General features: G+C 47.1%; 2 protein-coding genes across 6 annotated transcripts in view; both read left to right on the top strand.

Moving 5' to 3' along the window:
• The window catches only part of FBF1 (Fas binding factor 1), a 33,639-nt gene extending 33,206 nt beyond the window's left edge, over positions 1-433 (top strand). For all 4 annotated transcript variants that reach the window (XM_073311629.1, XM_073311632.1, XM_073311630.1 and 1 more), the window contains one exon: positions 350-433. In XM_073311629.1, the coding sequence (XP_073167730.1) occupies positions 350-433 (84 nt within the window). The remainder of the gene's footprint in view (positions 1-349) is intronic.
• Positions 377-15,344, top strand: MRPL38 (mitochondrial ribosomal protein L38). Of its 2 annotated transcripts, none has more exons than XM_073311639.1 (9): positions 377-460; positions 8,819-8,998; positions 10,608-10,742; positions 10,840-11,048; positions 11,461-11,533; positions 12,473-12,518; positions 13,016-13,174; positions 13,841-13,977; positions 14,653-15,344. In XM_073311639.1, the coding sequence occupies exons 1-9, from the start codon at positions 430-432 to the stop codon at positions 14,787-14,789; spliced, it is 1,107 nt and encodes a 368-aa protein (XP_073167740.1). In that variant the 5' UTR covers positions 377-429; the 3' UTR covers positions 14,790-15,344. The 2 variants fall into 2 exon arrangements, with proteins under 2 accessions (XP_073167740.1, XP_073167739.1); XM_073311638.1 differs by lacking the exon at positions 377-460 and adding an exon at positions 7,109-7,216.
• Positions 15,345-15,364: the final 20 nt, after the last annotated feature.

Genomic DNA, 15,364 nt, shown 5'->3' with positions numbered 1-15,364 from the left:
GCATAATTGGGATTCTGCTTTGATCCCTCAGAATCCTCACGTTCCTATAAGAAAGGTTATTCACGTTGTCTGTATGGATCCCATTCAAGGTGCACATGTGCCTCATGCATGCCTTAACTGGGATCCACACAGACAAGACATTTTGGAGAACCACAGTTACTATAAAGTAAGTACCTGTGCTTGCTGGTGCACTCCCCTCTCAAAGCCTAGGCTTTGACTGCTTTTGATACTTCCCTTATATGTCAGTTCCCAAGACAGTGATGATCTATCAGGCATGTGAGTATCTGTACTCTACCTTCAGGGAGTTCCAGCCACAACCAGTGATGGCCCTTCCCATCTCTCTCTGCAGGACCGGGATTTCTTGGAAGACGAGCAGTTCTTTCTAGAGACCCTGAAGAAAGCTTCCTACAACTTGTCATCCCAGACAGCATGAGGAGTTCAGCCCCATGGGCAGCACTGGGTGAGCTGGCTTTTTCTATGAAGATGACAGGGGATTTTGTAATGTAAAAAAAATCCAAAAGTGAATGGATGGAAAAACAAATTGTCAGATACATTCAGCCAGGCAGCAGCTAGTTTAAAAAACAAAACAAAACCAAAAAACCCCTTTGCGTGTGAATTTTTAACTACGTCCGACTGAGAGCCCTACAGCCTAAAGCCTTCCATTACTTCAGCTGTGAGCCCTTCAGAGCCTGAACTGTCTTTTCATTATCTCTCTCTCTCTTGGTTTTATGCTATTGCCTATTGCTGTAGTGTCGAAGCACCTTCCGCGTACAACAGCCTGGCAATAGCGAAGTCCTTAGGGGTCTCCATGGAGTCACTGGCCCATGTGAGAGCACCTAGAGATCTTCACACACACCACCAGGACAGGTACAGCATGGGCTGAACCAGTGCAAACTTTCCATGCATTGCCCTGCATTGCACTCAGTCATGACCAGCAGGGACCACCTCCTCAGCCTGAGAAGGTAGTTCGGTCTCCGTGGACCATTTATAATTTATCCTGTCTCTTGGCACCTTTGTTGAGAGCCTCAAGTGTGGTAGTGGGTTATGGTGATGTGCAGACTTGTGTGCTGGGAAATGGCCTAAGACCCACCACGCTCATTTCACATTAGCCATGAACCAGCCAGTGGGTGGCTCATCCACTGCTAGGGTTGCCAACTTTCTAATTGCACAAAACTGAATACCCTTGCCCCGCCCCCACTCACTCCAGCCCCTCTCCATCCATTGCTCGCTTTCCCGCACCCTCACTCATTTTCACTGGCAACCCTATCTGCTGTACCATGGCCGTGTCGAAGGCTGGATGTTGAGTGATAAGGGAAGAGGGAAGGAGACAAGAAGGAACCAAGTTCTTGTGATTTAGGAATAGTTCACTTCACTTCCACTGCATCTCGGTGTTTTTGATGCTTTGCTATCTTCCCTCTGCCCTTTCATAGCAATCATGGGCTGGGTTAGAGCCTTGCAACCTAACCTGACCCTAACCCAACCACACCTGACTTCAAGTGCCAGTGTGACACTGCGTGAGGGTACCCAGGGGTGTGAGGCACCTTGCTACCCCTGCCCTTAGCATGAGAGAGCCTGATCTATGCCATAGGATCAGCTCCCCAACCCTGGCCATGGGCAACAAAAGCACTTCTCTCCAGGCCTATGCAGGCCCCACTCTCTCTACAGGCAAGTGCTGGGCACATTCCAACCCTCGCATACCCAGCCCCTATTCCACTGGGGACTTGCAGAATTCACAGGCATGCTGCTTCCACAGAAGAGTACTGCCCAGCTTACCCATGTCCCTTCAGATCACTGCTCCGTTTAACACAGCACAGATATTTTTGTAGTGAAAACAAGTAACAGTTTATTTAGCGAAATATAGTCCTGTAGTAACAAGTAGAAGTTTTGGAAGCAAATGGCTATATGTAAAATAGGGCTGTAGATTAATCGCAGTTAACTGATGCAATTAACTCAAAAAAAATTAATTGTGAGTAAAAAAATTAATCGCAGTTTTAATCGCACTGTTAAAGAATAGAATACCAACTGAAATGTATTAAATATTTTGGATGTTTTTCTACATTTTCAATTTCTAACACAGAATACAAAGTGTACACTGCTCACTTTATATTATTTTTATTACAAATATTTGCACTGTAAAAATAACTCTTTTCAGTTCACCTCATACAGGTACTGTAGTGCAGTCTCTACCGTGAACGTGCTGTAAGTGAAATCAATATATTTGAAAATGTAGACGACATCCAAAAATATTTAAATAAATGGTATTCTATTATTGTTTAACAGAGCGATTAATTGTTTTAATCGATTGACAGCCCTAATGTAAAATAAAATCATAACCGCATGCTAGAGCCTAGACTGCCATGGCTAGTTACTTGCATGTCTTATAGTATTGCTCACCAACGTTTCTCAGCCAGCTAGGCTGTGAGCCCTTTTGCCTCAAACAAGTCACACGTTCAGCTTGTCTCCTCCATGAAGAGTGTTTTTCTGCACCCTAAGTTACACCACCTCCAATCTCTTGGCTTTACCTGTAAACAGGATCTCCCCTGCTATTTTTCCTGTGTGCTCCTTTCTTGTCAACTTTACAATCTCTTCAGTAGCGTCCGGCTTAGTCAAGCAAATAGACTTACAGCGTTAGACATGCAATACACCATGACCAGCCAGAGACGCAAACATTTCCTCCCCTCTGCCTGTTCAAAATCTGTTTTTCACCTTCTGGTGTCCAGTTTTAACTTAAGAATATCATTTTCAGTACAAATATCTCTTAACTATCCTCCGTACGTGCATTTTGCAATGATTATGGTGCCCGATGGGCCACTGGCTCTCGGTAGAGACCTTGCATGCCACCCTTTGGCAAACAGTTATGCATGTACCTGGCCCAGGGGATCCCTTACGCGCTCTGCCAGTTGGCATCAAGAGGTCCCTGGGTCACAGTCAGGTTTGGGTTGAGTCTGAAATACAACCTGATACTCCTGGGCTTGGGTCAGGTCGTCTCTGATCCCCTCCTCCCACCCATGGGGTCAGTGCGGCAGTGGCTGTCTGACCAGGCGGTGCTCTGCCTGCTGGGGAGTGCGTTGATAAGTCCCAGCACCTCTCACTCCACAGCACAGCGAGGCAGCGGTAGGCCACAGGCGTGGCACATACAACGGCTGCTGCGTTCCCTGCCCCGACAGGAGGCAGTTGGAGACAGATCACTGGCCCCAGGTGTGGGGAGTAGGAAGCCCCACCAGGCTGAGCCCCACAGGTGAGGCAGCAGCAGTGCTGATGAAGGTTCAAGGGAAGGGTTGGGTTTGAATGACTCAGGGTTGGGTCAGGTTTGGGTGGCTGTGGTCTAGACGGGTTCGGGCTAGGCTTTAGGCCTGAGCAGGCTAGCAGAGATGCTGTGGGCTGCTGGCAGGTTCCGTACCTTTGGAGAAGAAGCTAGTTTGATTGGGAAGGGGAATTACGTTATTGGGGTTGGTAAAGGCGCATAGAGCCTTCCAATGCTGGGTCACTGCTTCAAATCCAGCCGAGGACCCTCGTGTCTGCAACATGTTGTGGATTCTCTCTCGGCCACGCATGTTCCAATTAGCCTGGCTTCCTGGCTGCTGATGCAGCATGGGAGGTGTCTCTTTGTTGCCGTCATGAGTGATTTAGTCAAAGAGCCATGGTGCTGCTCTCACATTAATACCAGAGCCGTTCTCCCACTCTGCTGTAAGAACACGATGACCTTGGATAAAGAACACAAGAGCCTCTTAGCTGCTAACGACGGGGAAGAGTGCTCGCCGTGCCAAATGTTTTCTGCTAGTCTGAAGACAAGCTTCAATTTTCATAACTCTCAAATGCAGCATGTACCCAAAGGGAGAAACTGGTCTCTTTGCATCTGCTCCTCACCACTCCCAGCTTTTGCGTTTATATTTTAAATAATACAGTAAAATCCAAATGCCTTGTAAGAAGAACAAAAGCCCTAGCCACTGAACAGAAGCTAGCGAAAGAACAGCACTCTTTCTTTTTCTTGGCTGCTCAATGGAGTAATTTACAGGGGGCTGTGCATTTAACCGCCCTTGTCATGCTCCATTATCATCCATTTGCCAACCCATCAAGGAGAGAAATGCTGCTTATTTGGGGTGCCATTTACGTGCTGAGTGATTGGAAGCAAAGAGAAGGTGAAGATAATGGGGACGGACAGATTCAAATACCACAGATTGGATTCTTATCTCGTTACGCCTGTGTAAATCTGGAGCAACTCAAATTGACTTCAGCGAAGTAACTCTAGATTGGTGTCAGCTCAGAATCTAGCCCTGTGCTTCTGTCGGAGTGAATTAAGGTGCAGCAGGGGACTAAGGGGGCTTGGACAGCGCCATGATCAGCTTCTGTGCCTGTGCATTATCGATCCCACAGTCTTCGAGTACAGCAGTGGCCCTGGCATTGTTCTGTTAGAGACAAAGGAGGAGACTATTTGGGGGGGGATGATTGACCTTTTTGGAGACAAGGCTGGTTTGATTCAGGGTCTAAATTGTTTCTGTGACTCCTCCTGTAATTGAGCTGTTCGTGGCCTTTGTTGCAGAGATGAGCCAGAGAGGATGGCAGGTGCTGCTCTCAGTGATATCAGTGCAATGCCGCTGAAGACGGAGAGGTGGAGTCAGTGGTGGAGCTGAGAAAAGAACCCAACGGGCTCATCTAAACCCCTGTGCACCAACACATTCAAATTAATCCAGATGCTACTTTTCGCATCCACCCCCCCCCCCAATAGTCTCCTTCTTTGTCTCTAACATTCCTCAACTCTGTCTGATTCACACATAAGCTTCTGCCCAGTACAGGAGCCTGGCTGTGACAATTCCCCTTGCCACCTTGCAGAGATTGATGCTCTTGTGTGAGTGGAAGCTCGCCAGCATTGGATGCAGTTTTACTAATTCTGGCCCCGATCCATGGGTGTGGACTGCAGCACAGAGCTCCACTATAAACAAAGGGGCTCTCTGCAGGTGCAGGGGGTCTGTCTGCATGGGTCCCATTTCAGGAGCCTTAGTGCATAGTGGAACTACAGATATAACCACAAAGCAGTTAATCTTTGATGCATGGAGAGGACCTAACTGTATCCCCCTTATTTATTTCTGTAATGGGCCACAAGGGAGATGGTTTTGCTCTGAGTAGTTCCTCACACTGCTCCCTTCATCTCAATTGACCAACTCTTCATTTAATTACATCCCTTCCTAGCTCTTTTTATTTCTAATTAAGACAATGTGTCAGGTAATTACAATCATGTTTGTCTTTGAGACACTCAATGACCTGGGCCCAGGGTATCCAAAAGATTGGAAAGCTCCAGGATGAAGACCATAGTTGTCAATGGCACTCCTCTGGCTCAATGGAATGGCAGGTTCCAGCTTTCCTGTGTCGGAAACTCAGCATTCTTGGGGGCCAGTCCCAGCCTGTGAAATGAACTGGCCCAGGAACTAAGGACCACCACTCACCTCACCACCTCCACTCCAAGTGTAAGGCACCTGTCTTCTCAAACACAAACCCAGAGCAGCGTGTACATTTAAAAAAAAATCCTCCACAAAATAAAGCCCACCATTGCATACACAGTTCTCCGCCGAGAGAGAACAAACTGAGTGTAACAGATGTTAGTCACAGTGCTCAGCGGAAGGCACATTAAGGTGAGAACCTATATAGACGAGGATAGTCTGCAGAGCCTAAATTCCTTCTACTAGGACAATACAAGGCTGTTCTGTTCTAGGACAGCGCTGAATGATACAGTAACAGGAGAGATGGAGAAGACCTTTAGGTCATCCAGTCCATCCCCTCTGCTACTGCAGGACAGAGTGGTACATATGGTAGTGAGACATGAAAAACTAAATGCCACATTGCACATGTGCTCACACTGGAGCTGTAGGGAATCCTGCTTTGTGCTGGGATTTCTATGCTAATGAGGGGCCCTGAAATGCACACAGTATTGCAGATGCAGTCACATCAGAACCCCAAAGTGGAGGATTACTGCCTCTCAGCTCTGTGAACTGAGGAGTCAAGTAACATGTACTGTCCACAATTGGGACATAAAAACTGCCAGACTGGACCAGACCCATGATCCATGTGGTCAGTCCCGTATCCTGTCTCTGCCAGCAGACAGCATCTGGGAGTGAACCGATGAAGTGAGCTGTAGCCCACGAAAGCTTATGCTCAAATAAATTGGTTAGTCTCTAAGGTGCCACAAGTACTCCTTTTCTTTTTGCGAACACAGACTAACACGGTTGTTACTCTGAAACCACTCGAATAAATTTGTTAGTCTCTAAGGTGCCACAAGTACTCCTTTTCTTTTTGCGAATACAGACTAACACGGCTGCTACTCTGAAACCTAGAGGGGATGTGATCCGTGTACTGCTTTGGGATGAAGGCAGTATTGCCAACCTCAAGCATTCAAATATCATATCAGGCCCCCAACATTTCATGGGATTTAAAAAAAACTAATAATGGGGGAGTTCTATTAATTTGTCATCTGGTTTCTGAATCTTTTGGTTGCACTCACTTCCCATTTTCAAGTTTTTCTCTGAAAAAAAAAATCACAAGGACTAGAAACTTTAAAAAAAAAAAAAAAGGACAGATTCTCACATGATCACCTGACTCCAGCAGTTCGAGCTTTACGAAATATATCAACAAGTGTGGGATTGGTGATACAATCACAAGACCTAGCAATGCTGGAAAAGGCACCATCATCTTTACCAAGCGTACTACAGGCAGCAGCTAGTAGCCCTGCTTGCAGGTAAGATTGCCCAGCAGTTCCCTTTATATAGCAATGAGAATGACTCAACGCTCCTCCCAGGCTCCTGGCGTGGTCTCCACCAGCAAGCCCACTGCCCTTCACTGCAGCCTGCAACCCACCAGCCAAACTCCTCCTGTGAGTGACACGCCAGCCTGCAGCTGTTAATCAGGACCCCATTTTGTAGCTGGCAATCTTACTTGCCTTGGTGAAATAAATACATGGCAGCGCTCTGCCTGGGGTTGGGAGTGTCTAGTCCTTCACCCCATAATGAGGCTGTACCTGCTTTTTAGGTATATTTTGTAACATTTTCAGTCAGGCACTAGCTCGGGCAGCCCTTCCAGCCCCATCTCTCGCACACGTAATGCGGGGCATGCTGTGCCCCGGCGGGGGCTTCTAGTCATCGGCGTCGCAGCGCTGGCAAAATGGCGGCGCCCATATTGAGCGCGGCGCTGTACGGAATACGGACCGGGCGGGCGTTCAGTACCGCTGGTGAATGACCGCTCTTATCCCCGGAGCCACGCGGCGCTCGGGCCCCTGGGGCTGACTCGGCGGGCGGAGCGGGAGCACGGGGGCTGGTGCGCCCGGGGTGGGGGGCTGAGCTCTCGGGTGCCTGAGTTCCCGAGATACATATGGGGGCAGCCGCCTGTTCTGGGATTCCGGGGTGGGTGGGCTCTCGGACACCTGGGTTCCCTTCTCCCTCGCTGTGTGTGGGAGGCTTGTGTCCCAGGGTTTCAGAGAGGGGCAGCGTCTCGGACGCCTGGGTTCCCTTCCCAGCTGTCACTCGCTATACAGGGCGGCCATCTGTCCCAGGGTTTGAGAGGGGCAGCGTCTCGGACGCCTGGGTTCCCTTCCCAGCTGTCACTCACTATGCAGGGCGGCCATCTGTCCCAGGGTTTCAGAGCGGGGACAGCCCTTTGCGCATCTGGGCTCCCTTCCCAGCTCCCACTTGCTGTGTGGGCGGTTGCCTGTCCTGAGCTGCCCCAGTCCCTACTAATGACAGACATGCAGCTTGCTGGATGTTCCGGGGCCTGTAACCCCCTTTAGGGCCATGGTGGCATCAGAGTGCTGGTTCAGTGTGGTGGTGACATCTCTCTGCCTGCTGCAGTGACTGCGAGTGACATAGCAGGAGTGCAGTGGGATGGGGAATTGATGTAGCATCTCAGCACATGGTCACCCCGTTGCTGTGCTGGCCATTGGGGGCTCGCTTCCTTCCTTACCCATTTGTAAAACATGCATAAAGAACACTGGCCTGTGCAGCTACAAGTAGGGTTCCCACCTGCTCTGAATTTGGGAGGTAATATCAAACTTACTGCACTGATCCCATGGTGTGCTGGATCACCCCCAAAATTACTAGGGGCTGAGAATAAGCAACATATTTTGATCTTAATATAAATTCAAAGCCCTCCACAGAACTGGCTCAGGTTACTGGAGAAACAATCCATTTCTGCGTGGCCATGACTATCCTCAATAGTTATGTAATGGAAAGGTCCACTTGTAAGCACAAGGAATGGCGCTGTCTCAGCAGCTGGCCGGGACGGTAGAACTTGGTCCTGGAACCCATCGGAGTGTTCACATATTTCACTGCCTTGAAAACAATTTTTTAAAAGTGTATGTGGGGGAAGAGGGGTAATTTAAAAACACACCAAGGAGGAAAATTTAACCTACCCTTCCCACAAAATTAAACTGCCCAGGTACCATGGTGATGAGCAGAGTGTATAAACCTCAGTAGAGTGTGTTGGAAATGGTAGAAACTTGTCCTTGATATCAAAGTTTGGTTTTTTTCGCACTTTTCCCTTAAGGATGTTAAAGTACTGTACAAAGGTTAATGGACTGAGCCTCACATGCACTGCTGTATATCATCATCTTACGGATAGAGAAGCTGAGAGAACAGAAATTAAGCTTCTGGCCCGAGGCTACAGCAGGCTGGGGGTACAGCTGGGAATAAAACCCAGGTCTCCTAACTTCCAGGGCTATGCTGTAGTCACAAAACCATCCTTGTACTGTTCGTCCAGTCTAAGCCTGCTCTGATCTTGTCTGTCTAGCATGTGATTGTCAGTGTCTTTGGAAAATGAAAACCTCCTGTGTTTTCAGCTGCTCTCTGCAAGCGGGCAGCCCCTCTAGGGCCAATGCCTAATGAAGACATAGATGTCAGCAACTTGGAGACATTGGAGAAATACCGCAGCTTCACTCGCTATTTCAAAGTGGCTGAAAAGGAGAGTAAGAAGGCTCACTGGTGGCAAACATACAGGAAGCATATCGCACCAGAGCAAGGTACCTAAGGGGAAGGAGATGAGTTACTTTCCAATTCTGTTGCTGGAGGGAAGGGGGAGCTATTTGTAGGCCAGTAGTTATGCATGTAGCACCAAAATGTGCTCCACAAGGGATTGATCAAACACTTGTGTGGGTAGTAGACCCCTTGCTGCTGTAGAAATTTGCAAAGGCTATGCTCCCTTCAAGGAAACTGACTAGAATTTTCCTCTTAAAGGAAAGGGCTTGCCAAATGCAACTAAATCTTTGTCTTCCTTTGACTCAAAGATTAAGGAGGAGAGTAAGGAAGCTATTTCTTGGGGCTCCTGTAATACAAAGGAAAATAAATGATAAGGTCTCCAAGCTCTCCTTTTGAAGTTTGTAGGTTTTTAGTTTCTAATGATGTATTATATTTATTTTAATTCATAAAACAGGTAGTGAGCACCCACCCTGTGCTCACAGTCCCAGATCCTCAAAGATAGGAGCTGAAATGCCTTTGGGCCTGAGTGCCTTTCCACCACTTAGTTTTCAGTTAACCAAGCCAGATAATGAGCTGTGTTTCACACCTAAAAGTAAATAACCACCTACAAGCATTGTAAACTCAAAATTCCCTTCTTGTAAAAGGCATAACAGCTCATAACCTCTCCAACCCATCCCTTCCCAAATGCTATAGAGCAAAGTCATCTCGAAAGAGCATCTGACTTATTATTCTCATTTATCTAACAATAACCCTAATAGACAAAGATTGAGGGACCTGGTTTTATATAATGCCATAGTGAGGTGAAAGACACATCCAGCTGTCCTTTGTAAGGAGGTAATATTATAAGCCAGATATTGTTTGAGTGCTGTCAGTGTGCTTGGCATTGTATAAACATAAGGAAGATACAGTCCCAAAATTTAGTCTAAATTAGACCTACAGTACAGCTTAGGTGATTGTAAAGCAGGGAGTGGAAATACCCATGGGTGTATCTATAGACCTGTTTAACGGGCTTGATACTTACTCAAGCAAAACTCAGTCTTAAATGAGCTTCAGCGAGAGTGTGAGGTACTTTTTATCGTTAGATGTCTCCAAATCTTTTGCAAAGCATTGTTAGATACTGGGGTTGTAATGGTTGCATAGACAGAATAGCCAACACTCATGCACTAGCTCCCCGATTGACTAGAGCATCAGAATCAGTTGTACTGAGAAGTCGTGGCTAACGTTCCACTTGAGTTATTCCTTACGTGCTTTCTGGGAAAGTGCCTTGGGATTTTTATCTTCTACGAGAGACTGGCAGAAGGGACCCTGTTCCATGTCCCACTTGAAGGAGGGCACCTGTAACAGGATTGTGCTTTAGTAGTAGCACTGACAACACTAGATGTTTCAGTGGTATCAGAGTCTCATTTGCCGGGCAGCTAGAATATATGGCATGGACCAAATACTATCCCAGTCTTGTTATGAGTTCCATGCAGGCACAGGGCTCTGTCTGCACAGAGCTCATTGCAGGATCAGGGCTTATGTCTGTAATTCATCTGATTGTTTGTATCCCTCATGCATTTTTGGTTTGTCTGTCACACTTGCCCATGACTGCTGGACAGAAAGAACAGAATGGGGCTTATTTTAGGTTTCTCACTTACATGATTTTGACCTTAGATGAAGAGGCAAAGATAGACATTGGCCTGCCTTACTACAGACCACCACGGGCAAAGCAACTGAAGGAGAGAAAAGAGATATTGAAACAGAACCGCCAGAGTGTGGAAATGGAAAGAGCATCCCGCCTCAGGACATGTATGTACCCTGCAGTCTTGGTTTCCTCTTCTTCTGTATCTGTGGTGGCTTTGACAACCCTTCCACGTATCTCACTACTCCTTATTTGCAATTGCAGTGGTGATTCCACTTGACGAAGTCAAGGCAGAGTGGGAGAAAACCAATGGCCTGTTGCATAAGCAGCGTGTCGCTGAGCACTACGGGATATACCGCGATATGTTTGACAAAGCCATATTCATCCCCAGAGTGGTTCTGCGAGTAGAATACAACCTAGATGATGAGCATGTCATGCCAGTATATCATGGGAACTTTGTGACGCCCACCGAGGTATCTTATAATTGATCACTAGGAAGTGTGCCCACACAAGGTTTAACTAGCCTGACAGCACAGATGTTTACTTTAAGAGGAATGTTCTTTTACAATGGAAAATCATATGCTTTAGAAATACTTCTAGTTAAGATAAGGAAAGAGCATTACAATGGATTCATTTTTAAATGAAATGGCAAACTTGCTTTTAATAAAACTCCCCTGCCTTTCCTGATGGAAATTGGTTCGTTCTGTGGCAAAGCCAGATTTGATTTGTTCTGTCAGGGCTGTTTTTATTGTACAGGTTATGTCAGAGTGACTAATTCAGATTCTCTGGTTTTCAAAAAGAAACTAATTTTAATGCAAACAATCCTTTGGAGCTTTTACTGGGGATTCTTACGTTCGCGACTGTCTCGTTACATTGCTTATTTAGGCTTCCAGTCCCCCAGAAGTGATATATGAGGCAGATGAAGGCTCCCTGTGGACTCTGCTGCTCACTAATCTGGGTGTGTATCAAGACTTTCAAGAACTGCCTTAAACTGGATGTTTCTATCCTCTTTTTGTTTTGAAAATCTTATTACTTTGGGCTGCGTAACCTGAGCAATGCAGCGGGGTGGTCATTCCGTAGGGATTGTTCAGCCACACCTGCAAAATCACTCCAGAAACTGTACATAGAATGATTAGAATGGAAAGATCTGCTTGGCAGAAGGTGGTGGAGCTGTATGAAGGAATAGCAATACTCTGCTCCTCTGGCCCACCTTTAATCGGGGGGATTAGTCATTTTGCAAAATGACATGTGAATGCTAAATAGTGTCACAATTTTCTTTACATACACTGAAGAGTTCAGCCTTGCAAAATCTCTGTGAGGATGGCAATACTGTGCCCATTTTTCAGGCAGAGAAATAGAGAATGGTGAAATGATTTGCCCAGTGTCTGACACACTGAAAGGGAAGCCAGGAAAAGAAAGCTGGTTTCCTGACTCCCAATCTTGTGTGTAACTGGAAGACTGTCCTCCTCTGCACGTCTCATACACAGAGCTTTATATTTCCAAAATGTTCTTACCAACATTAACTGATTTCCACAACATCCTTGTGAAGTAGGTAAGTCAGTATCTCTGTCCCCGTTTTATGGATTAGGGAATCGAGGTGCAGCAACGTTAAGTGACTCCCCCATGGTCACGTAGTGAGTCTGTGTCGACACAGAGGTTGGAACTCAGGGGTTGCTGGCTCACAGCCTTGACCTCCATCCTCTGGGGACTTGTTCCAGTTGTTCTTCTGACACAATAAAGGGTTGGTAGAGAGCAGCTGAAAGGTCTGGAGAAATCATCCCCTTTTCCTGTTGGACCTAGGGAATTCTGGCTTTGGAGAAGATCCTATCAATAAGGCAGCAGGCGAACAAATAGTACTGTCATTAAGACATGTTTTTCTCTGTGTGTGTGTGTGCAGATGGACACCTGCGAGATGCTGATTCTGAGTACGTCCACTGGCTGGTGTGAGTATTGCAAACCAATACATCTGTGCAATGCATGTGGATCAGGGACTTCAGCCCCGGCCTCCTAAGCCCTGTGAGAGGAAAAATGATCAAAGAAATGGTGAAAGAGCTTCCCAACAGAGCTTTGAAATGTTGTTGCCACAAAGACAAAATCTGTCAAACATCGACCTGGCTTTTCCCTGATCATCTGGCCTGCGTAGCGCTGGTCAGACATCTGTCCTGGAGCACTGTTAATGCGAAAGCTAGAGTAGTTCCAGGAATGGTTACTGTTTTCTGTTTAGATCTATGGATGTGATTTGTGGCTTCCCTTGACTAGGTCTGTCTCCAGTAGCTGCATGCTTGCTATGACAGGGAATAGCCCACAGCTACACAAGGGGAGAGCAGGCCACAGATCTTCTCACGCACAACTTCAGTGCTATGGTTTTGATCAGAGATGGCGAAAAGAAAAGAAAACCAGTCACTTGGATAATGACTGAAAAATTTCTTGCACTTCACAGGACTAACATTCCAGGCAACAACGTAGATTCGGGGAAAGAGATTTGCCATTACTTCCCCCCATTCCCTGCCAAGGGAACTGGCTACCACCGCTTCGTCTTCCTCCTCTTCAAGCAGGACCAACCAATCGATTTCATTGAAGATGTTCGGCCGACCCCATGGTAACTTTGAATCTTGAATCCCTGTCAGGTTCTTGTGCCCTGTGTGATCATAGCGCACAAAGCTGATCTCTCAACTGAAAAAATCCCGCTGCTCTCTGAAAACATTTTACTCACTGAGATTACTTGTAACAATAACTGACCGTAATTGAAAGGTGATTTCCCTCTGTTTCAGCTTGTTTCCTTTGCACTTGGGACAGTGCTGGCTGCATAGTCAGTTTTGCTGTTTCCCTTGCTTATTTATTTCCACTAACAAAACAAATTCTCCGCAGGTTGTATGCGCAGCTGGTCTGTGAGGACACATGATGGTATTACTGCTACCACAGCCTGCCCCATTTCACCCACCTGTTATACCTTTCCTTAAATGAAGGCCCCAGTCCTGCAGGGGGATCAGTATGGAAGACGCTTGCACCTCCATGGCATCCCATTGACTTTGCCGGTAGAACAGGATGTTAAGAAAATGACTTGCCAGATTGAAGTGACAAGGCCAATTTATGTATGGCTGGTATGCTTCCACCTCAGGCTGCCTAGGGAGTTTGACTTTCAATAGCCATGTAGGTTTCTCTCCTGGGGTCTGTTTCTTCTCTATCTCTGCAGAATCTGTGGTGATGCTGGCTTGTTAGCCATGAAAAAGAGAGACCCATCCCTGTATTCCTGTCTTGTTTTCAGCCACAGTCTCAAGATGAGAACCTTCAAGACATTTGACTTCTACAAGAAGCACCAGAACGATATGACGCCAGCTGGGCTGGCATTTTTCCAGTGCCAATGGGATGATTCCGTTACTAACATCTTTCACAACCATCTCAGTAAGAAACTCACTTTATAGGGTTACAGGGCAGTGGCTGTTGCATGGGGCGGGGGTCCCCAGTCAAGCATAACTAAATGTATCCTGTAGGAGACAAAGTCATTTGGTAGGACCTGGAGTTGGGAAAGGAGGACAAGGGGATGAAAGCTGTTTGCTCAAATGTCATACACTTGACTTAAATCAACCAGGGCCATGGGGGCTCTCTGTGATGGAGCAGATGAGGGTTCCTGGAGGCATGGGCGTGTCTGAGCGTGGGGTGAATGCTAAGGCTGGTTCTGAATGTCCCCCTTTGGGACAGTTGCTCTAACTGGTTTCTAGATAGCCATGTATCACTAGCACTTTAGTTTGACACTGGGGACATTTACAGTTGAGAATTAAAAGCAGTCGCCTTCTCTTTCAAAGGTCGCAGTGTGCCCATGGCAGTCTAAGGGAACAGCCTTACTGTGGTGGGCTTTGAATCCCATTTCGACTGGGCACTTTAAAATAACAATGGGAGATCACATGGTGGAGAGAACTACACGTGTGTTTTTGATCTATCGTTAGTCTCCCGTTCTGCCCAACGAGGGAGACGTGGCATCTTCGGAACGATGGAGAGTGGGCGGAGCCTGGTGTGTTGGTGTGCAGGGTTAGGTTTTGAGCTGTCTCTTGGCTAACGTTCAGCATTGTCCCTTTGCAGACATGAAGGAGCCAGTGTTTGAGTTTGTGCGGCCTCCTGTGTATCACCCCCCTCAGAAGAAGTTTCCGCACCTGCAGCCTCTGAGGTACCTGGATAGGTACAGGGACAGCCACGAGCCCACGTATGGCATTTACTGAGGAGTTTGCCACCTCTCCAGGAGGTCCAGGCCATTGGGGCAGGAATACTCTATCTTCTCCAGATGCGTCAAATGACTGTGCTGTCTGGGATGCTCCATGTCTCTGGGAGAGGGGAGTGGGGACTTCTGGAATCACAGCATTGGCAGTTACCTGGTCAAAAGCCTTGTTAATAGAGAGTATTTATGGCCATGAGAGGGTATCCATCTCCCCTCTGAAGGACTTTGAGCCAGATGCTAGTGGTAGCTGAATGGCCCAGTGTCCTCCAAGGGCACCGTGTCTCATGTCACTGCAGGAGCCAGAGCTCTAAGCATAGGTTTACCAAGGCTGACTCAGTCTGGTTAGCCAGTTCAGATCATGTATTTGTGCAGTGACAGAAAAATAACCTCATCTAAATCCAACCCAGTGATCTGTGCAACCTGGCAGAGGCAGAACTGTCCATCCGGTCCGTCTCCTCTTTCCCCTGCCATGAACTTCCCAGGGCTGGGATCCTGAGCGGCATCCTTCATATTTTCATACAGATATTTAAAAAATCTGAATAAACCCTTTCCAAGCGAAGCTGGTGACGTGACTGGGTG

This window comes from Lepidochelys kempii, chromosome 14 (genome assembly GCF_965140265.1).
Source record: "Lepidochelys kempii isolate rLepKem1 chromosome 14, rLepKem1.hap2, whole genome shotgun sequence".
NCBI lineage: Eukaryota > Metazoa > Chordata > Testudines > Cheloniidae > Lepidochelys > Lepidochelys kempii.
Note: the sequence above shows the minus strand (reverse complement) of the source record. Positions and strands in the feature narration are given on the sequence as shown.